At 33.0% G+C, this 26954-nt stretch overlaps 1 protein-coding gene across 6 annotated transcripts in view; it reads left to right on the top strand.

The window, feature by feature from the left end:
* The window catches only part of Tomosyn (syntaxin-binding protein tomosyn), a 39843-nt gene that overhangs the window by 8786 nt on the left and 4103 nt on the right, over positions 1 to 26954 (top strand). Inside the window, exons 3-22 of one of the 6 annotated variants that reach the window (XM_086916499.1) lie at positions 343 to 525; positions 767 to 901; positions 2738 to 2801; positions 5529 to 5733; positions 5844 to 5919; positions 6002 to 6156; positions 6280 to 6571; positions 6674 to 6917; positions 7603 to 7859; positions 7941 to 8130; positions 13347 to 13649; positions 13859 to 14318; positions 21667 to 21783; positions 21915 to 22034; positions 22213 to 22338; positions 22441 to 22650; positions 23996 to 24104; positions 26285 to 26368; positions 26652 to 26747; positions 26830 to 26954. In XM_086916499.1, the coding sequence (XP_086772625.1) occupies positions 343 to 525; positions 767 to 901; positions 2738 to 2801; positions 5529 to 5733; positions 5844 to 5919; positions 6002 to 6156; positions 6280 to 6571; positions 6674 to 6917; positions 7603 to 7859; positions 7941 to 8130; positions 13347 to 13649; positions 13859 to 14318; positions 21667 to 21783; positions 21915 to 22034; positions 22213 to 22338; positions 22441 to 22650; positions 23996 to 24104; positions 26285 to 26368; positions 26652 to 26747; positions 26830 to 26954 (3551 nt within the window). Of the gene's footprint in view, positions 1 to 342; positions 526 to 766; positions 902 to 2737; positions 2802 to 5528; positions 5734 to 5843; positions 5920 to 6001; positions 6157 to 6279; positions 6572 to 6673; positions 6918 to 7602; positions 7860 to 7940; positions 8131 to 13346; positions 13650 to 13858; positions 14319 to 17037; positions 17084 to 19073; positions 19519 to 21666; positions 21784 to 21914; positions 22035 to 22212; positions 22339 to 22440; positions 22651 to 23995; positions 24105 to 26284; positions 26369 to 26651; positions 26748 to 26829 lie in introns of all 6 variants that reach the window. The other 5 variants (XM_086916503.1, XM_086916502.1, XM_086916504.1 and 2 more) reach the window with 5 other exon arrangements.

Below are 26954 nucleotides of genomic sequence, written 5' to 3'. Positions count from 1 at the left end.
GAATGCTCATCACAGCTCGATAAGCTTCCTAGTTGGCGATCGAGACAGGTAGTTGCGACAAAGTAACTACTTTCATCCGAACGATGCGCTTTATTGCTCAATAAAATCTCTGTGTAAAGAATCGATCCTCTGTCTACGAAGAATGCAGAAAATCCACGCTTGCGTAGAAATTAAAATAATTATTAAAGCCCGCTCTACTCTCTTCCGGAGATAGAAAGCGACGATTCGTTCAAATCACATTAATTATTCGTCAATTGCAATTGTTGTTGATGCATCGAATGAAAGGCGGAACGATACTTGATTTCCTTAATTGATTACAAACGAAACGAAAATAATATATAGTTTGGGCCGGCCAGGTGTAGACGCGCATGTCAAACACGAAGGATGCACAGCGGTGATACAATTACAATTTTTAATCAACGAGGGAGCATTAGTTTCCGCAACTGCAGACGATACCTTACATCTATGGAATTTCCGGCAGAAAATACCACAGGTTGTGCAGAGTCTAAAGTTCCAAAGAGAAAGGTCAGTTTTTTTTCTTTTTAACACACACGATTTCTTTCCCTCGCGTCCACATGCTAAAAAGAGAAAAGAGAAAATAAAAACAGAAATAATAATAAACTCGATGTTTCGAAGAAAGAATCGAGTATGTGAATATATATATATATAAAATTTTCTTTATCCTTGAAAGATCATTTTCTTCATTCCACTTGTGAATGTGAATAATTTGCGTAACGAGTTCTAATATATTCCGTATTTCAAACAGAATAACATGCATTCACCTACCATTACAAAGTAAATGGCTGTACGTTGGTACGGAACGAGGGAACATTCATGTACTCCATATCGAAACATTTGTCCTTTCTGGATATGTAATTAATTGGAACAAGGCTATCGAAGTGTGAGTATGCAAATATCGATATAATATTAATTATATTGTAATTATATTATAACATGCGTACATATTACGTAGAATAAACAGCCCGAGCAACACACATTTTCGATTTGTAATTCGATTCGAAGCCATCCTTACTTTATTTATTGTACGCTTTTGATAAATTTTATATAGGCATATGTGTTTGTGCGTTAGATCAAACATATATATATATATATATTTAATACAAACATATTTTTATGCAATCTCGGAATTAATTAACGTAAATTAATTTATTGTATTATTGTATTGTAATATAATTTCAATTTCTTTCACGTCTTACAATCTTTATATATTATTATATATATATATATATAAAACGTTGTGATACAATACAGAAATAATATCTTTAAATTTAATCGAAATAAATTGATATACAAAAATTTAAAAAAAAAAAAAAAGTTGAAAAAAGTATCTCAGAAAGTATTCAAAAGTATTATATGTATTTTTCAAAAAGATGAGTGAGATTAGAATTAAGGAATTTAATTTGTAATCATAAGTACGTCATATTAGAATGTGTGCATATGTATAATGTGTGAATGTATGGAGGGGGAACATTAATCCGTGGTAGAACGATGCATAGGATCAATTTTAAAACGTGCATTATCGATCGATTAAAGTTTATTTAAAAGCAAAAGGGTTTAAAGAGAAGAATGAAAATACAAGTGGATTAAAATTAAATTTTTAACGGGAGAAGTGATCGAGAAAGTGATCGTAAATGTCGTAAATCTTTGATAGAAACAAATTTGGTAAAAAAAAAATTTTCAATGGGTTGTTGACTTCTTAGCCAAGAAGGATGGGAAATAATGTTAATGTCATAAAAGTCAAATTCTAAAATTAAATGTAATATAAAATATATAATATTATTTAAAAATGTTTAAAAATCCGATGTTGATTGATTATGAAAATGATTTAAAGAAAACTATCCTGATATTAATTATTATTTATGACGTTTTAATACTTTTTTCTTTTTTTTTTTTTTTTTTTTTTAAGTTTCATCCATTCTTCCTTACTCGAGATATTACTTCAATATGGAAATATAGATATTACAGCTTTCTTGATATCACATATAATAATAATGTCATAGATATAGAATATAATTTGTCTAATTTCTCTCTCTCTCTCTCTCTCTCTCTCTCTCTCTCTCTCTCTCTCTCTCTCTCTCTCTCTCTCTCTCTCTCTCTCTCTCTCTAAAATTCATTTCAGGATTTTACGAGATGTATACGACATGTATTATTATGTATACGTTACGCATTAAGCACAAGCACAGCTTTCATTGTATTTTGTGCATCTATTTTAATTTCTTGTTTTAATTTTTTCTTATTGTTTTATTTTTTTTTCTCTTTTTTTTTTTTTTTTTTTTTCGTGTTGTTGTAATAGATTACGATTACGTTGTATTGTATGTAACTAATTCGAAGCATACTAACGAGATACGCTCGTTTGGAAAGAAGCAAGAAGTACAGAGGAGAAGTATCAGAGAGTCGAGCCAAGCTTAAATGAAATCAAGTATTCTTTTTTTTTTTTTTTTTTTTTTTCACAAAAGAACATCGTTTGCGTGCACAATTGGTTGAATTGTGGTAAAAGAATGATAATCGAATACTTTCTTCTTTTTTTTTTTCTTTTTTAAACACGATACACGACGATACGTATGTTCGAGCATACAAATTAATCCTTATTGATAAAGGCATATAAATTACGTATGCGAACACGGCATATACATTTATAATACAACATCGCATACTTACATACACGCACATACATACACGCACACGTATATATAATATATGTATATATATTTTCCAGATCTAGAAAGACCCATCCTGGTGCTGTAGTACACTTGAGTGATAATCCTTTAGATTTGAGCAAGGTACGCGTGTTTTTTGAGTACGTTTTATTTTGCATTATTCTCCATCCTTACCATGACGTCATACCTTACATTTTTTAATATTATATCGAATTATGAAATGAAATCATGATGTTAGGGTATATATTTATATATATATATATAATATATATATATATATATATAATATTCTCGAGATTCATTTTAACATTTTTTATAAATATCCTTCTTTAGGGTGTTTTGATTGTAACAAGACTGAGAAGTGTGTGCTTGCATGTTGTGTGTGTGCATGCGTGCATGCTGTTACTGTCGTACAAAATGATTTAACGAAATTATTTCTTTCTGATAGAATCGTTATCGTTTAATTTGTTACTAATACATGTGTTATGCAGATAAGAAAGGTAATGGGATATATATATATATATATTTTATATTTTTATATTAACGTTAACGAAAATTAATTTTTCTTTTTTTTCTATTTAATTATTTCATTTTTATTTAAATTTTATTCGCATTTTAATTATGTATATTATAAAATATTCGTAACGAAAATGCAAAAAATCAATCAATTGTTCGATATACTGAACTGACTGAATTTGTAATTTTCTTTTTCATTCTTTATTTATTTTTTTTTTTTTATTTAGACATTAATATTTATTTTAATTAATTCTACAATTAAGATGCATCGTATGCATTGTTTTCGTTTGCATTTTTAAATCCCATTACATTTATATCGCTTTAACAATCGCATAATGGTGTTGCGTTCAAGTCGCAGAATATATATAAAGAGCTTAATAAAAAGTTTATTATCGCAATCATGATCACTCATCTTTTTATTACATTTTACACAAGCTCATCATTAATATAATTATATTATTGATATCAGAATTAATATATGTGTATATACATATATGTACATTATGTAAATTAGGTAGACTTGGTTTTTATATTTTTCAATATTAAAATTTCTGTATCTCGTCCCATGGGATCGTTCCAATATGCGTAAAGATTTTTATAATTTCAAACACATTTTTCATATACTGTTTTATGTATTTTTACACGAATAATTATATCAACGACGAATGTTAATTACAAAAAAATTTAAGACGACGATTTTCAGACGAAAATAGAATAAAATACGTTAAAATATTTTTCGGCTTTACCTTTACTTTGATTAATTATTTTTAATTGAAAATACGAAAATATTCATAGGTATCGATGAATTTTTCTCTATAACGAACGAATATAGAGAAAGAAGGAGAGTACCTCGAATCCAACAACGCACGAACGCCAGTTTAATTATCGTATAAATCTAATAAAAGAAGAACTACGATTGAAGATTACGATTTAAAGAAACTTTTTTTTCTTTTTTTTTTACGAAACTCATAAAATTTCTTCCGATTAATTAGGTAAACATCAAATAAACTCATCAAATAATAACAATATCGTAAACAAATTGTTTTAAAACTCGATGAAATTCGTATTGAAATTAAGAAAAAACTTTAACCGTTATAATCCCGAAGATAGTGATTCCCGATCAATGGATGATAGACTGTTTAGAAGCGGCAAACTTTGCTCTTTAAAACGCCTTTTCGTTTATCTCGATACGACTTCCTGTTCCCGAGATATCGTCGCATAAAGGAAAGTTTAATTTTTCATCGTTTACCTTTTAAACGTGCCGATTATTAAAATTAGAGAAGAAATTTGATCCGCTGTAACTTCAAAGACAAAGATTCCCGGCCAACGGACGAAGGATCGTTAGAAGCGCGAAACTTTGTCCTTTAAAACGGTTTTTCATTTATCTCGATACGAGTTTCGGTTCCCGAGATATGTTGGCGTGAAGAAGAGAGTAATTTTTAACCGTTTACGCTTTTAATCTTGCTCCCGCTTACTCGCATCTATTCCAAACGGACAGATGCGGACAGAAACTGTAGTACGCGGATAGAAAAATATAGGTCACTGGATTGCGGGCCCATTCACAATTCTTTGCAACGGTCTTAAAGCATCTTCCACAAGTCTTTATCTCGGTGACCGATTCAGATATCGGGATAAAACAAAAAGTGACTTCAATGGCACGATATTTTTCTCTAACTCTTGAATGGAAACGGAATAGAAGAAAGTGTTTAATTGTATCTGTATCTAGAGAAGACACGTGTATCATTCATTTCACACGAATTCGTAATAATAATAATAATAATAACGATTTCTCTCGATATTAATATTTTCGAAAATAATATAAATTACATTCACTCGTGATAAAATAAAATTTTAATTCCAACAGATCGATAAATTATATCGATACGGGAACATTAAATTATTTTTTCGAAGATAATTCCATCCAGTGTTGGATGCCCATTTATACATATATATATATATGTGTGTTACTCATGTTACAATGTCATAATTAAATGACAATTCAACGCTAATACAATTTCGAAGAATTTCATCAATTGTTGCATTTAAAATAATATTAAATTTTCCGACTCATTCCGCACTACATATTTTCATACTTGTTCTTGTTGTGTGTACGTAATTTTTGTATATTATAAATTATATCGATGTATTATGAAGATGAGATTTTTTATTCTTAAGATTAATATATGTAACATTTCTTTTTCTTTTTTTTTTTTTTTTTTTTTCGTTAGAATAGGTACTCGCAAGATAAATATATTATCCTATGCTAAAAGCTAATACCTTCTTCTTCTTTTTTTTTTTTTTTTTTTTTATCATTCGTTCAATCTTTGATTTCAGATGCTGATAGGATACGAGTCGGGGCAAATAGTTTTCTGGGACTTGAAGACGAAAAATGCGGATTACAGATGCCAAAGCGACGTACCTTTAAGATCGATATCTTGGCACCACGAGGGTAAACAGTTTATGTGCAGTCATACCGATGGCTCCCTGTCAACGTGGACAGTGCGTCAATTAAAACCAACGAATGTAACGCATCCACACGGTAAGAAGAAATTTTCTCGTTTTATTTCTTTTTTTTTTAAACGGATTTTAAAAGAATGCTTCGGTGTAAAACGTGTAATTTCATTGATCATTGATATTTTATATACACAGCGAAAACTACGAAAGATGGCGAGCCAGAACCTTGTAAACCGATACAAAAGGTCGAATGGAAGCTGTCAAGATCAGGGTAAGGGTATTCTTTTTTGAACAAATATTTATGTCCCGCGATTGTAAAAAAATGTATGGACATAATTCCGATTTTAATTCAGGGAAGCGTACGTCATATTTTCCGGTGGTTTGGCGTACGACACAACTGGACGAACTCCAAGTATAACGGTGATACACGGGAAAACTACCACTGTACTAGAAATGGAGCACAATGTGATAGACTTTATAACACTCTGCGAAAATCCGTGGACCAGTGGTACTATTGATCAATTATCTTACAAACATATATATTTTCCAATGAATGGATATGCTATGCTGATACCGAATTTTTTTACACAAATTGTACATAAATTTTAAATATTAATCTTATTTCCCACAGATTATCAAGATCCATACGCTGTTGTGGTCCTGTTACAAAACGACTTGGTTGTGATAGATTTATTAACTCCCGGATTCCCGTGTTTCGAAAATCCGTATCCGATGGACATACACGAGTCACCCGTCACGTGTTGCGCCTATTTCGCGGACTGCCCTTCGGATTTAGTGCCAGCTTTTTATTCGGTTGGATCGAAGTCTCAGAAAAAGGCGGGATTCAGCGAGAAGGATTGGCCGATATCCGGTGGCGAATGGAGCTCGAGCTCGAGCGGTTACAATGAAATTATTTTGACCGGGTAATTTGGGAAGAGAAAAATTTTGAAAGAGTAGAATTATATCATATTTTAAAGGTTTTCTCTCCGATGGCGAATAGAGAATAAGGGAAGAAATATTTTCAGGCACGCTGACGGCAGTATAAAATTTTGGGACGCATCAGCGGGCACGTTACAAGTTCTTTACAAATTAAAGACAGCGAAACTTTTTGAAAAAGGTAGAACGCGTAGTTTAGATTCGGAGGAAGATCCTTTAGCGATACAGCTCATCTTCCTTTGTCCCGAAAGTCGGAAATTGGCGATCGCGGGAAGTGGAAGACACGTCGTCTTATTTAAATTCAAAAAAGTTGAGAGTATGTCCGAGGTGGTGGTAAGTAATTAATTCTTTTTACATTTGCGATCTTATAAGTTTATAAAAGTTTTAAGGAGTATCGCCTAGTATCATATATAATCGTGCAATAATCGATAAAGAAAATAATATTATTAACCCTTTGCGCTCTCGCTTGCAATTCGAACGATAAATATTTATTTATTTTGTTCGATTCCTTTTATGAAATATATCCGCTTCGTAGAATAGATCCCTAAGTAATAATCTTATAAAGCGTAAATGCTGTAAGAGAAGGGGAAAAAATAACAGACTGTGAATGTGAGAACAAGGGTTATTAGTTCGAGATGAATTTCACGTTTATTAAATAACGAAATTATTTCTATTCGTTATTAGAAATTGATAATAGAGAGAAGGAAAAATAGTGAAAATATATAAAAATAGAGAGTAATGTAGTATAAGAAGTAGTGAAAAATAAGAAGAATAGAATGGGAGCACGTTATTGTAAGGAATTTTTGTAACGATATTTCATTATTAATCTCGATATTCGATAAATTAACATTCTTTACATGTAAAGATGGATAAAATGTTAAAATATATAAAATTATTTTATACGTTAATTTGTCAACGTAATATTCTTGCTATTCTTTGCATAATTGTGAAATAACGTTACAACACGATTGTGACGATAAAATTGGAAATTGCAACGGTAATGATTTGCTGATTATAGACTTTGGAGATATCACTGACGGCCGAGCCGGGAGTCAAGGAAGCGGAAAGTTCGTCGGATCACGATTCACCGGCCGGCAATACTTCGGCTAGCAGCGAGGCGAAAAATAACGAATCGAGCCAATCGCTCAAAATTAAGACCGGTTTACAGAAGAGAGCCGCCGGTTTTCAAGCAACCTTGGTTTGCTTAACGATCACCGCTAGCGGGGAACAAGCTGAAAATATAACAGCTCTCAGTTTGAATTCTTCGTACGGTTTGTAAGTGTGTTCAATTAATAAGAACAATTGTCGATTTGAAAGATTATTTTAATTAAACAAAAAGTTCCGTTCCGCACTCAGGATGGCTTACGGGAACGAGTCCGGTATAGTGATAATAGACATTGTCCAGAAGATCTCTTTGATCGTGTTGAACACCGGCGACATCGGTGGCAACGTGGATCCGTGTCAACGAGTGTTGCGCAGTCCCAAACGTCAGGATGAGTTGAAACGAGAGAACGAAGACAAAGCGAGGAGTCCTAGTACAGATCAGGTAAAATGTACTTCTTTCTTAGACGAAATTCTTCTTTTCAACGTTTTAATCGTCCCCCACCCCCTCCTCCTCCCCCCGTCAACTTCTCCCTTTAACCTTGTCCGGCGAAACATTTTTGAAAATTTGATATTTAATGATATTATTGCATTTCGCTTTTCTTTTTTTTTTTTTTTTTCTCCTACCTAGATATACTAAAAATTATTAACAATCTCTATTATTGCATGATTGTAAAGGGAATTACGAATTACCACGTTTGAATGTTATCATTTATAAATTTGTAATATTACAAATTTTCTTTACTTTTGTAAATATTGAAAATACTCATCAGTTCTCGATACTTTGTATCGTGTAACACTTTGATTACGACGAGTACTTATTAAATATAAAGTAGAATTTATCGAATAGTTTTAGATAATCATGACAATACCGTGTTTCCATGCTGAGCAGCAGTTTTTTATAATTGACATTGTTCGAAAAAATTCGATGGTGTCCATTGATCTCCTCTTCTGGGATCGAGAATTCCTAGACTAGTAATAATAAAGACGTAAATACTAAAAAAAAAAAAAAAAAATTATTCGATTTATCTGAATATCAAAAGTTACTTCTATTTATTTATAATCGTTTTACGTACAATTTATAAGATGGAATTGAATAATAAATAATAAACAAATCATTTTTTTTTTTTTTGGTAAAAATGATAATTATAACAATACACCAAACACCTAACTAACTAATATATTGATAAGCCGAATAACTGACCCAATTTCAATCGAATAAAAATAAAACGTAGACGGAAATAATTATATCTCCCTACCATACCAAATACGTTAAAAAAAAAAGAAAAAACATATACAATTGTAAGATCCATCGTTTGTACAAAGTTGAAAAATTATTTAAAATTTTCCTTTCGTCGCTTCTTTTCTCTCTCTCTCTCTCTCTCTCTCCATTTTCTTATATCTCACAATTGTCATGCGTTATTTTAATTCATAAGACGCTTCTAACTAACCCATCGTTTCTAAATAGAAATATCTAATCTAATAGTTAAGTAAGTATATAATTATTATATTATTTCCGTCAATTCCAAGCAGAAAATTGTCTGTACAAACAAGTTTGCTAGATATGTTTAACAAAAAAACTTAGATTTATTATAATTTTTCTTTTTTTGAAATACAAAATATTGGAATCCTCTATTTTTCTCAATGATGAAATTTTATTATACGATTCAACGACTTACGTGAATTATACGTGTATTGGTTTCGTCAATGCATCGTTAAAATTGACGAAATTTATCTTTTATCTTGTAAATTATCCGATAGTTGGAAATATTCTTTTTTCTTTAGTTACAATATCTATTTTTCAATAGGTAGTTATATTACAAGAAGGGACAGATAGGGCTTGTCTCGATAATCGATTACAATTCGTTGTAAAACAATTCAGCAAATAATCTTTCGAATCGTGGCGAAATTTCAACGATGTATTTTTCTGCTTGGAATATCTTAGAGATATTTAAATTTAGCAGAGAATTTTTTTTTTCTTTTTTTTCCTGTATACCTAATAATATAACGAATTGTTCAATTTTCAAGTAACAAACGAGAATATTATCGGCAACTAGTGGTCAAACTTGTCATTTTCCGTGTGCCGAGAGAATTGACACATTTCAATTCAAGATTATTATTATTATTATTATTCGCAATTATCTGAGATCATTATAAAAATTGTTTAAAAAAATATGCGTTGCATATTTTTAACATCGTCATAACAATTTCGTACATATATATATATATATATATATTTTTACTTTTGTTTCTTATATAATAAAAGGAACGACGAATCTCTTCATCGTTATTCGTGCTTATTATTGCATTTAATTGTTTTGTTTAGCCAACTACGTGTCTACCCACGTTGAAACAAGTAAGAGCTAATACTATTATTTTCGTTTAAAGAAACAAGCTAGAGACAATTTTATTTTCGTTTGGATATGCGATACCATATTATTATTATTATTATTATTTTATTGCGAGAAACGGACAAGACTCGACACAAGTAGGTAGTTAAAATAGGTAGATAATGTTTCAGCTTTATCATTAGCATTCTCAAATCGTATTTAGAGGTTTCGATCGATGTTTAAATACGTAGAAACGAGGAGCAAAACAAAGTAACACGATGATAAATTAGTTTTTTTCCAACTCTACTCTCATTAATCATTATTGTTATTACCGCTTTTTAATCGTATCCCCAGTAAAAAAAAAAAAATTAAAATTTACACAATTTTTATCGATTATGATACGTCACACGAACGTTGGTTGGTTATATGCATGTGCATACATACGTACCAGTGAATAACAACAACGATACAATATGATCGCGAATTAAACACGCAACAACGCGTCGTTAACAAAAAAATAAAAAAAAGGAAGGAAACAATATCGATCTGCAAATGAATATCGTTCCTTTCTTTTTTTTTTTTTTTAATATCTTGTCGAAGGATGAAGAACGGAATGAAGAAGACGTTTCGATTATATTTGCAAAATACAATATCGTTGCACATCTCGACAATTCTTTTTTTTTTTTTTTTTTGTTAATCGTGCTTCCATTGCAAGATTTATCACGAAAAATGGAAAATATTGATTCGAAGGTGCGTGTAAAAATTTACTCGTGCACACATACACATATATGTATATATTCGTTATATTTTCGTTTTCATTTTTTTTTTTTTTTTTTGGATCGCGCGAATTTTTAACGTATATATTTTGATATATTTTTGCATAAAAAGTGTGTTCTATTAGTCGTTTGAAAATAGGGATTTAATTCGACATTTGGACAAATATTAATAATAATTGATTTATTAGAGAGAATATTTTTATGTAGACTTAAACCTTGTGTATTATAAAATTATGATGCTAAAGATGATTACGTCACGTATTTTAATGGTGACACAAAATCATTTACGAAATCGCAGGTAAACATTTTTAGTTGGTTAATTAAATTTTCTTTCTTACAATGATTATACAGAGAACGTAAATAAATAAAAAAATTGATCTGTGTATTTTATTTGTCTCGTAGTTTGAGTCGTACAATTTCTTCGCAATACACAGAGAATACATAAATTTTCAAAGTGATTTACTTGTTACGTTGACAACATGACGACAAGTGATGGACAAACATTTGCCAAGTATTACATCGAGATCAACATCAAAATATCATTCTGCGCATCATTGAATTGTAAAAAAGTAATATCTGACAGCTTTGTATCGTGTTAAAAAAAAAAAATTTGGAAATTATGGTAAGATACTTTTTTAAAAAAAAAAATCATTGTATCTATCTAGTGATTATTCCTATTCTAGTGATAACTGATATCTTAGTGATAGATATTGCAAATTTATTTAACGAGAAGTTACGAAATGTTTCAGCTGCAAGCATATATCGCCATCGTAAATGACAGCATTAATCAAGTAATGACGATTATAGCAGGTGATTTGAAATAATAAAATAATAAAATGTATTACATATCGTACAATCAGTAAAAAGTAAAAAGTAAAATCGAATAAAACATTCTGTAGAATTCTTAAAAGACGCGTATACTTTTTTTTCTTTTTTTTCACTCAATCAATGCGACCAAGAATTCTTTGGAATGGTTTTAATTTGCTTGTAACGAGTATATACTTATAGTATATAATATTATACTGCAGCCGTATATTTGATAAATACACATGCTAGATATTTTACGATGATGATGGAAAAGAAGATATTATTACGTTTCAAATAAATACCTATTATATCGGTGATAGAGGTTTGAAGACGTTTAATTATTTTAGTAAAAGCTTCATTAGCAAAACAAAAAATTAATCCACTATAATTCATTTCTACCGATAAAGAAAACTATACAAGTGCAAGGTTTCTTCAAAATTTATTTCACCACTTGGCCAAGAAATACGTATCTAATGCACACAAATATGTGTATACGAATATAAAGAAAGGTTATATCGTTAAAGTTGGTCGAAAACGATTCGAAAAAATGATATGAAAGATTTCTTCGTTTTATCCGAAAGAAAATATATATAACGTAACTTTAATAATATAACCTATATACACGCGTGTATCTCGATAGATATATCGAAATCTTGCATGATTTCTATCTTAGAATTTTGCGTTATCGGGTAGTTAAAGTTTTTTTTTTATAGTACGTATTTACGAAAAATTAAATTAACTTGAATAATAATAATATGGCCGTGTGTGCATTCGTGTTTGCATCGACTCGTGTTTGAATAATAAATTTGGTAAGCATATTTCAAGTATATATTAATGCGAATTGAAGAGAAAAATTGTAGACACCCTCTGTATGGTATATATATATATATATATATATATACGTGCATGCTTGTTCAGAAGCCAGGTTTAAAACGCGAAATAGGTTCGATTCTTTTTGCGTTCTCTTGCGTTTTTATTTTTTCTTTTTTTTTTCCCCCGAGCAAAGCGCAGCCGCATCGCTAGAATAAATTATGGTAGAGTCGATATCGTAGAGAATTTCGCGTTAGAAAATGAATTGGATGGTAAACGATCGATATTCGAATTTCTGGCAACAGCGCACGCGACTGTTATACACTTTGCAACGTTGCAAAAATACCCTCGATCGATTTATCCTGGAAAGAGTCGTGTTTTATTTCGGTTTCTATGAGCATCTTAGGTTTTTATTCATCATTCGATTTTGACAAATCTTTATCCAAGATCTATCGAATATACCTTCCCCTCTGTCTGCACTCTTCATTCTCAACATTTCTCGGACTGCGTTCATTTGGGAAGTGACAAGTGACTGACCATGCGTTTGCGATATTTTCTTCGTTTGATCGTTTCAAAAAAAGCTTTTTATCTATTTATTTATTATTTTCTTTAATATATTCAAGGATGAAATTCGAAAAAAAAAAAAATACGTACGTCATAGTATCAGTCATAGTGTACACACGGATAGCGTTATCAAATTATATTACACACCTTTTTGCCTTGCTTGGCAAAAAATTTGACGAGATACGGCGCGGTGCAGGTGGCGATAAGCCATTCACCAAAACGAGGATGGTCAAATATTACGTGGATTTTAGGATGCTTTTAGAATTAGAATTGAAGAAAAAAAAAAAGAAAAAAAGAAAAATTTTGACGTTTTCTCAATTTAACACACGCATTAATTTCACTGTGCAAAATTCCAACATGTTAAATCCCGTCAGACACGTGGTGGGGACACTGGCGCGGAATCTGATGGATTATTAGGGACGGTGGCCGACAGGAACGGTCCTCAACATTCTCAGAAATGCCCCCCTCGCGGGCACGAGTGTCAGACTGGGAGCAATAACGATAAGGGGATACGAACGGAGGAAAACGAGGTGAATAAATCTGCGGTAAACGAGGAAGAACCGTGCGCTAAGAATCACCACGGTTGGAAAGGATTCAGTCTGAAGAGGCAGCTCAGCAAGGTTGATCTGAAAATAAAAAGTACCTTCTCCCCGGCTTTGCTCACGTCTCAGAATGGGGTACTTGTATGCTTTTTTTTTTTTTTTTCGTATCCTCTGTTTCGTCCCCTTTCGATAAAATTACACTTTCCTTCTCTCTTCTTCTTTTTTCATTTACCTTTTTCGATTTGAATTTGAAAAAAATACGATTGTTGACGAAGAAAGAAAGTGATAGAGGGGCGGATAAAGGGAGAAAAAAAAGTTACATGCGAGTGCCCCGTTGTTAACAGGTAGGCAGCGATACTAGCAGTCAGAAATCTTGCGTTTTTTACTGTAACGTGAACGAGAACGCGTTGTCTCCAGTTGAGAGTATCGTGTCGGAATGTTCTTCGTTGTCGTCCGGAGAGGACTCGATATCGGAGCGCGGGGAAAGCCCGACGGGCGACGATAGCAGGAAAGGAAGGAGGAGCCCGACGATCGACACGGCGGATAGAAACAGATCGGTCGGGCAGAGAGATCCGGCGGAAGCCGGCCCGCCCCTTAATTTGACCGAGAACCAAGAGTCTAGGCCCCCTATATTGAAGAAGATCGTGAGGATGAGGCAGGCGAAAAGGGAGGGTCGTTTGTTGTCGGTGCCGAATTTAAAATTTGCGAAAAATGATCCCGCCATGATTTGTGACCTAAGATGCGAGGAAACGAACACGGCCGCCCCACCCGAATCTTTCACCTACAATCTAATAAGAAGATTCAGTAAGTGTTTAAAATTAGAGAGTAGAGAAAAGAGAGTTTCTGTTTCTGTCCGTTTCTGCGTGCGTGTGCGTGTGCGTGTGCATTTAGAGATGTCATCACCGCGTGTGTGTGTGTGTGCGCGCGTGTACCGTTGAATTAACACGAGATTAACACGAGAGTGGAGGGAGTGATAAGGTGTGACTGGGCTCTGACTGATCTCTTCGTTTCTTCGACTAACCACGTTCTCTTTCGATCGTAACGTCGGTTCCGTTTCACCGGCAACCGACTTCTTCGATCGAAAAGAAAAGAAAGAAAGAAAGAAAGAAACGGATGCCTCTGCGATGCCTCTCGTTCATTCCGTGTTCTACAAAAAAAAAAAGAAATTAGATCGACCAATTACATGGAAAGAAAGAAAAAGAAAGAAAGAAAAAAAAAAAACCTGTGCTACATTTCGACTATACGCTTCTACTACCACCTTTTTTCTTTTTTTCGATTTCAAAAGAAGGCCTAGGATGCTCGTAGATTATTCGTAAATAAAATAAACTTTTTTTTTAGAGGTAATATAATTGTTAAATTATCAAAGTATACGTGTGCGTATATATATATATATATATACATATATACACACACGTATATACGTAAACAAATTAAGCTTTGGCCAAAATATGTATCGTTTGGAATCAAAGGTTTATGTGAATACGTTGTTACATATACATATACATAATTCTGCTCGTGAAAAAAAAAAAAGAAAATATGAATCTCGCGTCCACTTTTTCGCTCTTCCACTTTTTCACTTTTTATCTCTCGCGCGCCTTCTCGATTCTTCTCACCTATCTATCTATCTCGCGAATCGAAAAATTATTTATTTGCTTTTCGACTCACATAAATCTGAGATTGAGATTGAGACGCGCGATAAAAAAAAAAAAAGAACAGCTTGCAAGAATAAAGCCAATTTTTGCGATTATTATTAGATCCCGCCCCGCTCCCCCGCTCTCCCCCCCCCCCCAAGCTTTCTCTTTTGTATTTGGTTTATAGAATAACGTTTGTATTTTTCTGCATGACTAATATGCAAACACTATGTATATATATATATATATATATATATATATATATATATATATATATATAGGATATAATGTTATCTGGTTTATTTTACTTGTTAACTGCTGCACACGAAGAAAGTAGTAGAGCCCTTTCATTCATTCCATCGCGGAGCATGTGTCGTCTATCGTTTTATCGCGTTGGATTTTTCTTTACGATGAGAACGAAAAATTCTCGTTGTTTGTTCCCGTTTTGTTTGAAAGTTTGTATAAAGTTCGATCGATCGTTTGATCATTCTCCCTTCCCCTCCCTGATAAAATCATTAACATCACCAAGGTGTAAGATAATCTTCGTGCAAACATCTATATTTGTTGGTTATTCTTCGAATTTATTCGATTCGAAATCTTCGAAATTGCGCGCTCCGCAATTTTTGAATCACGGAAGATATGGAAAAACGGAAGAAGCCACGAATATTCGGTTCCACGAAGGATAAAGAGATTTGTAAGTTATGTGGAATAAAAATTTCTGAATTTTCCCCCCCCAACTGTTGGAAAATGTAGAGTCTGATATAATAGTCAGTCAATCGATTTCATCGATATATATATATATATATACACACGCGCGCGCGTTCTTATATTATAAGAAGGAATTTCGAATAGGGGAGTTATTCTTCCCCTGGATATCTTGGAAGAGTGCAGACCCGTCGTTACTCGTCTCGCATAATTTCACCGAGAATTTCAAACAGAGTTTCACTAAATAAGTACTGAAGAAAGAGGGTGCCTACGTTTTCTGTTTATCAAATTTCACACGGAGCTCGTTCAAACCTGCTCTCCTTTCTTCGAAGAAGAATTTCGTTTTACAATTATCGCCGCGCGTATTCATTCGTTCGACAGCCTTGAACGGAAAAAATCACGATACATCTGCGATACTTGAAAAGTGATTTGCAGCGAGGAAGGAAGGAGATCGGAAGGCATTTTCGTTCAGGATAGAGAATATATATATATATATATATATATCCTCTCCTCCCCTCCCTCCCCCGTTATATTGCGACACTTTCATCAATGCACATTTATACAGCTTGTACGCCTTGTTCGTTCGTATTAGAAACACACTTGGTTTCTTTTCTTTTTTTTTTCTCTCTCTCTCGTTCGTTACACACATATATCTGTATACCCCCATATTACGTTACGAGTATTATATTGGAATGCGTAGTTTTCACGTACGTATACTACTATATCGAAACTGTACGTATATATTCGCATATCGTTTTTTTTCCTTTCTTCATCGATGCCCAACATTCCGTGCGAATTTCCGTATTTCGATTCGCAACAAATATATATATATCTCCCCAAAACTCTCTCTCTCTCTCTCTCTCTCTCTCCTCCCTCCCCCTCCCCCCATATTTTTGAACGGTATTGTTGTTGTTATTATTATTATTATTATTATTACAACGATATATATTTACGCTCTTCCCCCTCCGAGTTTGTCAAAGAATTGTTCCGATCGAATGTATATGACCGATTGTATATTTTGTTGCCACCTGTAAATTCGATTCTTTCTTCCGGTTTTTGAAAAGAGAAAAAAAGAACTCGCAAAAAAGTATGTATATATATATATATTGTATATATATATATATCCTTTGAGCGAATTAATCTACTAATTAAAATGTGGAAGAGATTCTACTTTGACGCTTTTTCAGGTTCAAATCAGTTTTGCGGTCTTCCCCGACAGCAAGGTTGATTCAGGTAAAAAAAAAAAAAAAAAAAAGAAAGAAAGGTTTTTCACAGTTTTTGACAGTTGTTCGATCACCGAGAGAAATGTATATTGTTCCGAAAGAAATTTGTGAAAGGAAAAGAAAAATGGAGAATAATTTTCCTGGGTAAATAACGGGTGAAGCGCTTCTCGACTTCTTTCGACTGTGCCAACATCTAACTTGATTCCGCTAATTCGATTTAATTCGGTTCGATTCACGCTTGATTAATTACGGTATTTTCGTTTTTTTTCTTTTTTTTTTTTTTTTTTTAATAACCGTTTCATTCCTACGTATCGCCAAAATTGTATGAGCCAAAATGTGTCCATCGATGGGGAGTCGATCGAAAGGAAATTTCGAGTGAAAAAGTATCTCTCGGGGATTAAATATTTTTCATCGATTCGTTAAAAGATTAGTTATTTTTTTTTTTTACCTCGTTCGAAAATTAATCTCGATCAATGATTTTATTTTTTTTACTCGGAATCCCGTTCGAAGTCTCCTCCTGCTGCATCGATCGAGGGATGAATTTTCGTTCAATTGATATCGGTGATACGTTGTTACATTCGTATGTACACACACATATATATATATATATAAAGTATACGTATAACATGAGAATCGACGCATATGTATGCTTTCTATACTCTCTGTGATATGTGTATGTTTCTTCTTTTTTTTTTTTCTCTCGAAAATACGATTGTCACAGGATTCGTTACGATTTCTACACCTTTCTCTCGGTAAAAACATCGCTTTTCAAAGCTTCTCGATATGTTTTTTTAATATATAATTTGCACGCTATAGCAATAGTAATAATAATAACACATGATGGTTACGGCATCATCAATGACAACAGGGCAATGAAAAATCGAAGAGAAAAAGAAGAAAATCATCATCGCCTTTTTTTTTTTTTTTTTCATTTTCTTTCTTCCTTTCTTTCTTTCTCCCAAATGACATCATCGCATCATCGTATATGTCGTATAATACTTTTGTGTTTCTCTCGTTTTTTTTCCCCCTTCTTTCTTTCCTTTTTTCTTTTCTTTTTTTTTTCTTTTTACCAGACATTGACTGACTGCTATAAAGGACTCTGCATAATATATATGCCGATATTCCACATAGCAAATCTTAGAAATAATCATTAATGCGAAGAGATAGAATACCTTGTATCTTGTTTTTTCTCATTAATCAATCGTTTCGTTGTTTCGTTTAGCCTCGACAGATAGGAGATTACCCTGTTGTTGCGATTAATTTAATACGATCGATGTGATGCGGATTAGATTGGGGACGAAATTGAATTATAAGAAGAGAAAAGTGGAATAATTTTTCATTTTCTTCTTTACGATTTTCTTTTCTTTTCTTTTCTTTTTTTTTCTTAGTTTGGAATATCACATTTTTCTTTTAATTCTTCTACCATCGATAATTGATCGAATCCCCCGTCGGCGTTCTGGCGGACGAGAAAAATATTTCTCTCAACGAGGTAGGATTTAAGGATCGAATAAACCCAGTGGAAAAGGTGAAAGCTCGCATTGAACTGACACGAAAAAATTTCTTTGTTGGAATTTTTAGATTACGTGGAACCCACAGGTATATATATATATATCATATAAAAAGAAAAAGAAAAAATTGCATCCTTAACACAATCCTGGATTAACCTTTCTTTTTCTTTTCCTTTTTCGTGTCTCTTAATAAAATAAATAACATCGTAACAGAATCGAGACGAAGAAGGAAATTTCTCGCCGCCAAATTAGTTTCCTCTTCTTTTCTTGTTCCTTCGGGTGGGGAGGGGGGAACACCAAAAGAAATTGAACTTGAAAATCTTATCTTTTTAGCGCACACGTTCGACGATGCGCGATCACGTTCGCTGCACACGACAAATGAAAAAGAGAGAAAAAAAAAAGAAACGTTGGAAGAATAAGTTGGAAGTTGATTATCGTTGGGGACACAGAAGACTGGTGATTACATTTCCCTCGCATGTCGGTGATTTGTAGATGAACGGGATGTGCGTGTTGGCGATAACGCGAAGAGGTACGGTTGGTGGTAGCGGTGAGAGGGGTGACAACGCCGATAGTAATAGCCCGTGCAGCAGCCCGTGCGGAGGCGACGAGGCCACGAGCGAGGGTGCGTCGTGCGCCAGCCCTCGGCCACGGAATAGTGGCGTGGTGAATGACGACGGCGACCTCGCCGCCTCCCGCAAATCCCTCACGGTCGAGCCACGCCGTGGCCAGGGGATAAGAAAGCTGCAGAAGTGTCTGAGCACCGCTACCAACCATTACGAGCTGGATCCTTCCCCGTTCAACAACTTTCCAACGGCTTCGCTCGTGCCTAGCCACCGTGGCGCCGAGATGCGAAGCTATTCGTCCACAACCGCCCCGCCACAACCTTCCTCCAACTACCAGAATATTCTCTCCAACACCAGACAGTATAACAGTTTCGGTAGTATATATCCTTTCGATGATCAATTATTAATTAAACGCTCTCTGCTCTCTACCTCATTGCTATATACGTATATGTATGTGTATATATATATATATGTATATGAATATACTTCTAATCTGCGTGTATTTTATATGTATGTATGTATGTATATGATATATATATATATATACATATATAAGAGATCAAACGAACGAATCTATTCTTCTCCGAACCTCGCTTTTTTTCCTCCTTTGATTTTGAATCAAATTGTTGTATCGAGAAATTTCTTCTCAATAGGTTCGATTACAATGGAGACCAACGATTCTCTCCATCTTGTTCTCGCTCTCTTAGAAACAGTGTCGGGGGAGAAAGAAATATGCGTCGTCTTTCCTTTCTTTTCCTTTTTTTTTTTTTTTTTTTTTTTCTTTGTAAGGTTGGTGTTCGTGCCACTTTTTTCGCCATGTTACGTTCAATTCAGAATACTGTCTGGTCTCTTTCTCGCTGATTGTTATTAAAAAAAATAGTAATCCGGGCTCTGCATCGCATATTATCTTTTTCCTTTTCTCTTTTTCTCTTCCCTAGAGAAGTTTCTTCGCTCTTGGTCAAAAACTACTTTCTCTCTCTCTCTCTCTCTTTCGAAAACAAAAAGGAACAACACAGAACAACACGGCACAACTTCCAATTCCAATCATGCGATTTTTCTAATTCTATCACCTCTGCACCTCTGATGAAAGATATTCTTCTTCTTCTTCTTCTTCTTCTTCCGCGTTCTCTCTCCTACATACATTCTGCCTAATCTTTCGGTTTTGGCTTTTTCTTTTTTTTTTCTTTTTCCCAGATAAATGTTGCCCAGTGATAACGATTCAGTTCAATCTTCCGCTCGGTGTACACTGACTAAACGAAACGAATCGAACATGCACAGGATGTTGATAAAGATCCTGAATTTATTTCAAGCTATTATTAATAACAACGAATATTTCTTATATTGAAACTCTTTTTTTATTGAAATCTTGTGCATACTATCACGCGGGTATACCATCATGTATGTATTCTGAATATATATATATATTACTGTTCGAAAGCGTAGAATTCGCGGGGATGTCGCAGAATGCCTTCTCTTAAATTGCATAATCTTCTGTTCTTTCCTGCTACTAAAGATCTCTTTTTCTTTTCTCCTGCAGAGATCGTGTCTCTCTTCTCGTTATTGTTTTGGAAAAATTCGCGTTTTCAGTCGGATAAAAAAAAGAAGACGAAAAATAGGCGTTTATAATTTAAATTTCGAAAATATCGGGGCGTTGCGAGTATTATGCAGAGGCGGAAATTTCATTCCAACGACGTTTTCTTTTTTTGGGGGGGGGGGGGATTGGATTGAGAAAAAAGAAAGAAGAAGAAAGAAAAACGATCTCTTTTGATTAATCAATCAACAAGTCGAGGCGAATAACTTGTTTTTCTTGGGATGAAAAAAGATAAAATTCAATCGGGTTTAAAAGTCTCTTTGAATCGACTCGAGCTTCTTTGCCCAACGATCAATCTTGCGCACGATCTTTCGATTCGATACAATAACGTTGTTCGCCCTTTTTTCTTATATTATTATTTTATCCTTCCATTTTGGCTAATCTAACACCGATTCTGCGACAGAATAGATACACGTCTGTTGGATCGACTTGATGAATGTTGAAATGAATGGGAGATGTACACTCTCTGTGAACTGTCCTCTATATATATATATATATATATAGAGAAATACTAACACTAGTCGTGATAGTTGTTGTTGTTGTCGCTGTTATTATTATTATTGTTGTTTTATAATTATTGCTATATTTCTCTCATCAGTCTCTCTTTCTCTCTCTCTCTCTCTGTCTCTCTCTGTCTGTCTTATCCGAAAAATATATCATCTCGACTCTCCTTTTTGTCTTTCTTTCTTCTTTTTTTTTTTTTTTTTTTTTCATATACTTCTGATCCGATCTCTTCCTTAGCGAGTTTCCTTAGAGAATTTTCATTAGAGAATTGGCTAAATTTTCGTCGGGGATGTTTATTGGATGATTATAAGTGTTGCATGCTCGTCGTGTCCATTATTTAATTCGTTTAATAACATTACGTTTGATAATACGGTTTTCACGGTAATCTTAATTTTTCCATTTATTCTCGGGATTGCTGGTCGGGTAGACAAATACGACAGTTCGTTTCAACGGTCGAGGAGCTCGAGCATGTCGTCGCTCGAGAATATCACCACCGAAACCATCAGCTGCCTTACATTCGCAGATTCCTACACGAAAAAGAGCGGTACGTTCCATTATATATATATATATATATATATGATGATATATAACTCGCATGATTTCTCTTCTAAATTTATTTATTCGTTTATTTCTCCTCTTCTTCTTTTTTTCTTTTTTTTCCCCTCGCCGATCAAGACACCAGCCCGGTACCAACGCTTTGGATCGGTACTTCCCTAGGATCTATACAAACGGTGATATTTAACACACCGGCTCGCGGGGAACGACACGCGCATCCAGTCGTTGTTTCTACGTGCAGTAAGTGTGCCATCATAAATTGAAAAAGAGTAAAGCAGTTGGAAGATAAATAAAAATTTCGAAAAATGATAAATGTTACTTTGGATAAAGTTGGATCAATCGTTAAAATGTTTCGAACGATAAATTTATTTATTTAAGTAAAATGGTAACAGTTTCGTTTCGTATCGTTCTTCCACAGATGGATCTACCTTTAAGTTAAAAGGATGCATTCTATCGATGTCGTTCTTAGATTGTAACGGTGCGCTGATTCCATACTCTTACGAGTCTTGGAAAGACGACAGTATGGACAGCAAGGAGCGTAACAGTACGTTATCGTTGCACGTGATTATAAATTTAAAGTGTCTTGTTTAGAAACCTTGTTCTGGTGTATTGTATAGGAAACTGTTTATGCTTCTTCTTCTGACAGGAAGTCAAGGTAAATGCACCAACAGCCGAATGTCTCCGTCGATGAATACGCAAGCGGGTACAGGAGACGGGTTCGAAGATCGTCAATTCGTCGTGTTGGCGTCCGAGAAACAGGCGAGAGTCGTGGCGTTGCCATCTCAAAATTGTTTATACAGACAACAACTGGCCGAAACTCATATCGTGATCAAAGCAGAGATTACGACTTTAAAAGGTCCGTATCCCTAATTATTTTTATATTTCTTTTTTCCTCGATCAATTTTTTAATCGATTCGTCTGAACCTTTCCAACAAAATTGTAAAAGAACATCCAATTAAAGTGGAAATTTTGATTGTAAAAGATCCATATCCAATTATTTTTATATTTCCTTTTGTACAAAATTTTATCTTTTTAGTTTCGATCGATTTTGAATCGGATTTCCAACGAAACAAAATTCTTCGTAATTTTTTAGTTTCGATCGATTTATCGATTTTGAATCGGATTTCCAACGAAACAAAACTTTTCGTAAAGGATCAAAGATTACGATTTTAAAAGATTCATATCCAATTATTTTTATATTTCCTTTTGTACAAAATTTTATCTTTTTAGTTTCGATCGATTTTGTATCGGATTTCCAACGAAACAAAGTTGTTCGTAATTTTTTAGTTTCGATCGATTTATCGATTTTGAATCGGATTTCCAACGAAACAAAATTTTTCGTAAAGGATCAAAGATTACGATTTTAAAAGATTCATATCCAATTATTTTTATATTTTCTTTTGTACAAAATTTTATCTTTTTAGTTTCGATCGATTTATCGAATTTGAGTCGGATTTCCAACGAAACAAAATTCTTCGTAATTTTTTAGTTTCGATCGATTTATCGAATTTGAGTCGGATTTCCAACGAAACAAAATTGTTCGTAATTTTTTAGTTTCGATCGATTTATCGAATTTGAATCGAATTTTAAAAGATTCATATTCGTAATTATTTTTATATTTCTTTTTTCCTCGATCAATTTTCGATCGATTCGTCTGAACCTTTCCAACGAAATTGTAAAAGAACATCCAATTAAAGTGGAAATTTTGATTGTAAAAGATCCATATCCAATTATTTTTATATTTCCTTTTTTGTACAAAATTTTATCTTTTTAGTTTCGATCGAATTTGAATCGGATTTCCAACGAAATTGTTGGTAAAGGAGCACGCGATCAAAGATTACGATTTTAAAAGATTCATATCCAATATTTTTATATTTCTTATTAGAAAATTTTTTCCTCGATCAATTTTCGATCGATTCGTCGGATCTTTCCAACGAAACAAAATTTTGTTCGTAAAGGAACGATCCGCGATCAAAGCAGAGATTATTACTTTAAAAGTTTTCGTATCTCTAATTATTTTTGTATTTCTTGTACAATTTTTTCTCCGATCGAATTTTCGACGAAACAAAATTGTAAAGGAACACAAGGATTATTATTTTAAAAGGCCCATATTCGTAATTATTTTTATATTTTTACTTTCGGATCGGATCTTTCCAACGAAACGAAATTGTTTATAAAGGAATGGGTTTCGTTTATTTCAGATAACGTGTGTCTCGTTTGTTACGTTTCGAACGGTCACATAGCCACGTACAGTTTGCCAAGTCTGAGGCCACTTATAGACGTCGATTTTCTACCGCTTATAGATTTGAGGTAAGAATAACAATTATATCCTGAATAATTTGCTTTTTGCGGCAAAATAACCATTACAATTGCACATGGTATATAATGCACTAACATGCCACTGCAACTTTTTTTCTAACACAGCAACATTCTATAACATCATACGTTTATATTGAACGGTAGCGTGAAAGTTATTTTATATTAATAAAATTCTTTTCTTGCCTAATACTTTCGATTGAATCATTTTCGCAATAAATATAATAGCGATTAATAAAAAAAAGAAGAAGAAGAAAGAAAAACGAGATAACAATTTTGGGTAGACAAAATGCACGTGTGAAAGCGCTTAATTTCTTTAAAAATTTAATCCCAATTATATTTTTATATAATCTTTTCTATTCCTATTTAAGGCATTATCACGATATTGATTGACAAACTTTATTATTTGATTGAAATATTGTAACTTTAATCGATAAAGTTGCTATCGACAAAGAATGAAAAGAAATATAGGTAAGATATTAAAAAAAAATAAATAAATAAACTATATATATATTAATTCTTCGTCCAAATTGTATATAAATTTTACGTCGTTACTGATTTAAATCTTTTTATCGGTTGTATAGAAGAATAGACTTAAACTGTTTCGAAAGTAAGCGCGATAAAACTATTGAAAACTAAAGTTTAAAAATTAATCTTTAATATGATTTGATTTCAAATCACGGTGATTCATATTCGTTTTACCTTTTACATTGTCGAGCGCGTAATCGTTGTTTTTGAAAAAAATTATATCATTTATCGTACAAAATTAAAACATTTTCTTTTTTTTTTTGACCGTGAGTTTGAGGAACGAACTCTGAAGAGAACGAATTTCAAGTACAGTTTTGAGCTGATAGTAAAATTTCACAATAAAAGTAAATATCGTGAATTTAAACATATCGTTTCATTGTATAGCGTTATGCACCATGTAGCTGATTGAACGTTGACTAGACATTATATTTCTATTTCTATTTCTTACACCGATGTTATAAATAATTAATTATGATTAGTGATATGATACAACGATACTAATTTTACTAATACTTGCAGCATGTAATTTCTTTACTATATTTAATTATATATATTATATATATACATATGTACGTATGTATATATATATTCGTTATACATGTACATATGTATATATTCGTTAACCCTTAATACACTTGTTAGCATGCCTTGCGTAGAAATTCTTTATACAAGCACAATTCTATATTGCACTATTTATATCTTCCACGTACAGTTCGAAGAATAAATAATTTTAAACTGCTATTATTTTAACAAATTGGTCGTTATTCCTTTCAAAAAAAATTATTTGCATCTTCAACTTTTATACGCATCTTCTTTTTATTATATAATATAATATTTCTTCTTATAAATATTTACAGTGAATAATATATTAAATATTCATATCCTGATTAAGAATGTTTTACAAAATATACGTGTTTTTTTTTTTATGTATACATACCTCTTGCCTCACTACGCATATTTGTACATTATCAGTTACTCGAAGAAAAATATTTATACTTTTACAAAATTACAAATTCCTCGAGATACGTGCTACTTTTTTTTTTTTTTTTTTTTTTACAAAATTTAGAAAATTTAACTCGATTGTTATTTTCCTTTTAACACTTCGGATTAATAGCCCTTTTTAATTTCCTGATAGAATTGTGTACGCGGTATAAGTAGTAGATTCCATAGATATATGGAACAAAATTTTAAATCGTAATAAAATTTACTTACTACGATCGTTTGTATTATCGATCGTAGGGAAGAGAAAGAAAAATCTCTGTTATTCGTAAAATTAAACTTACTCGCCACTCGATCGATACTTTTTTTCGTACGATATTTCACGACGAATCAGAATATGAATATCGTGGAAATTTTCACATTAGATTTAAGATTTAAGCAACTTTTTAGCAAAGATACATCGGACATTAATTTGACATTACAATTGTTATTATTATTTTATTATCGTTTTCTCTCTCTCTATATATATATATATATATATTTGAAGAAATTGGGATAAAGTGGAATATATTACTTTGTTTCGAAAATATCGGAAAGAATCGATTGTTTTAAGGGTTAATGCTAATTAATGCGAACTAAAAAAATCTGTTTTTATCTCGTGTATGGCTTAACGCTCACTTTTCTCCTGTCTCTGTAATCTCTAACAGTTTTCAGACTACGAAACATGGCATTGTAGACCCCATGTTGTCCATATGGGGTCATCAACTCTTTGTTAATGGCGATACCGATCAGTAAGTGATCTATAAAATACACTTTTCACAATATTGTATTTTATACAATATGCAATGCCTTGCGCGTATTATTATTATTATCACCACCACCTGTATACGTTATTTTTCCATTTCCTTCGCTCTATTTATCATTATAATAATCGATCAATCAATCAATTTCGATAAAAAAGCTTTATCTCTCCACCTCGATGCGTTGCCCAATGTGCCCCAACAACCTACGCTCGTATCACGAAACGATAGGATATAATAACACACAACGTAATCCCATACATCTTTTTTACAGAATTGCGAAAACGCTTTGCTTCAGCAACAGAGGCCACGGTTTGTACCTCTCGTCGCCTACCGAGATCCAAAAGTTTTCCGTTTCCAGCCAGTTTTGGTAAGAAGGAATTTCAGTAAAAGAACTTCTTCCCTCTCCTGTCCCCTTCTTCCTCATCTTTTTTCATCTTTCATCGTTTCAGCGGCGAATTAACCGAGATGATGGGAGACTTGTTCATCGGCCACGACATGCCCGAGCCGCCCAAAGAGAGCTTCTTCAAAGGTCTGTTCGGCGGTGGGTCGCGAAGCCTCGACAGGGAAGAATTAT

The sequence above is a fragment of the Apis florea genome, unplaced genomic scaffold (genome assembly GCF_048593485.1).
Source record: "Apis florea isolate Af1SG1 unplaced genomic scaffold, ASM4859348v1 contig_3802_pilon, whole genome shotgun sequence".
NCBI classification, from domain to species: Eukaryota; Metazoa; Arthropoda; class Insecta; order Hymenoptera; family Apidae; genus Apis; species Apis florea.
The sequence above is the reverse complement of the archived record's forward strand: the minus strand, read 5'-3'. Positions and strand labels throughout refer to the sequence as shown.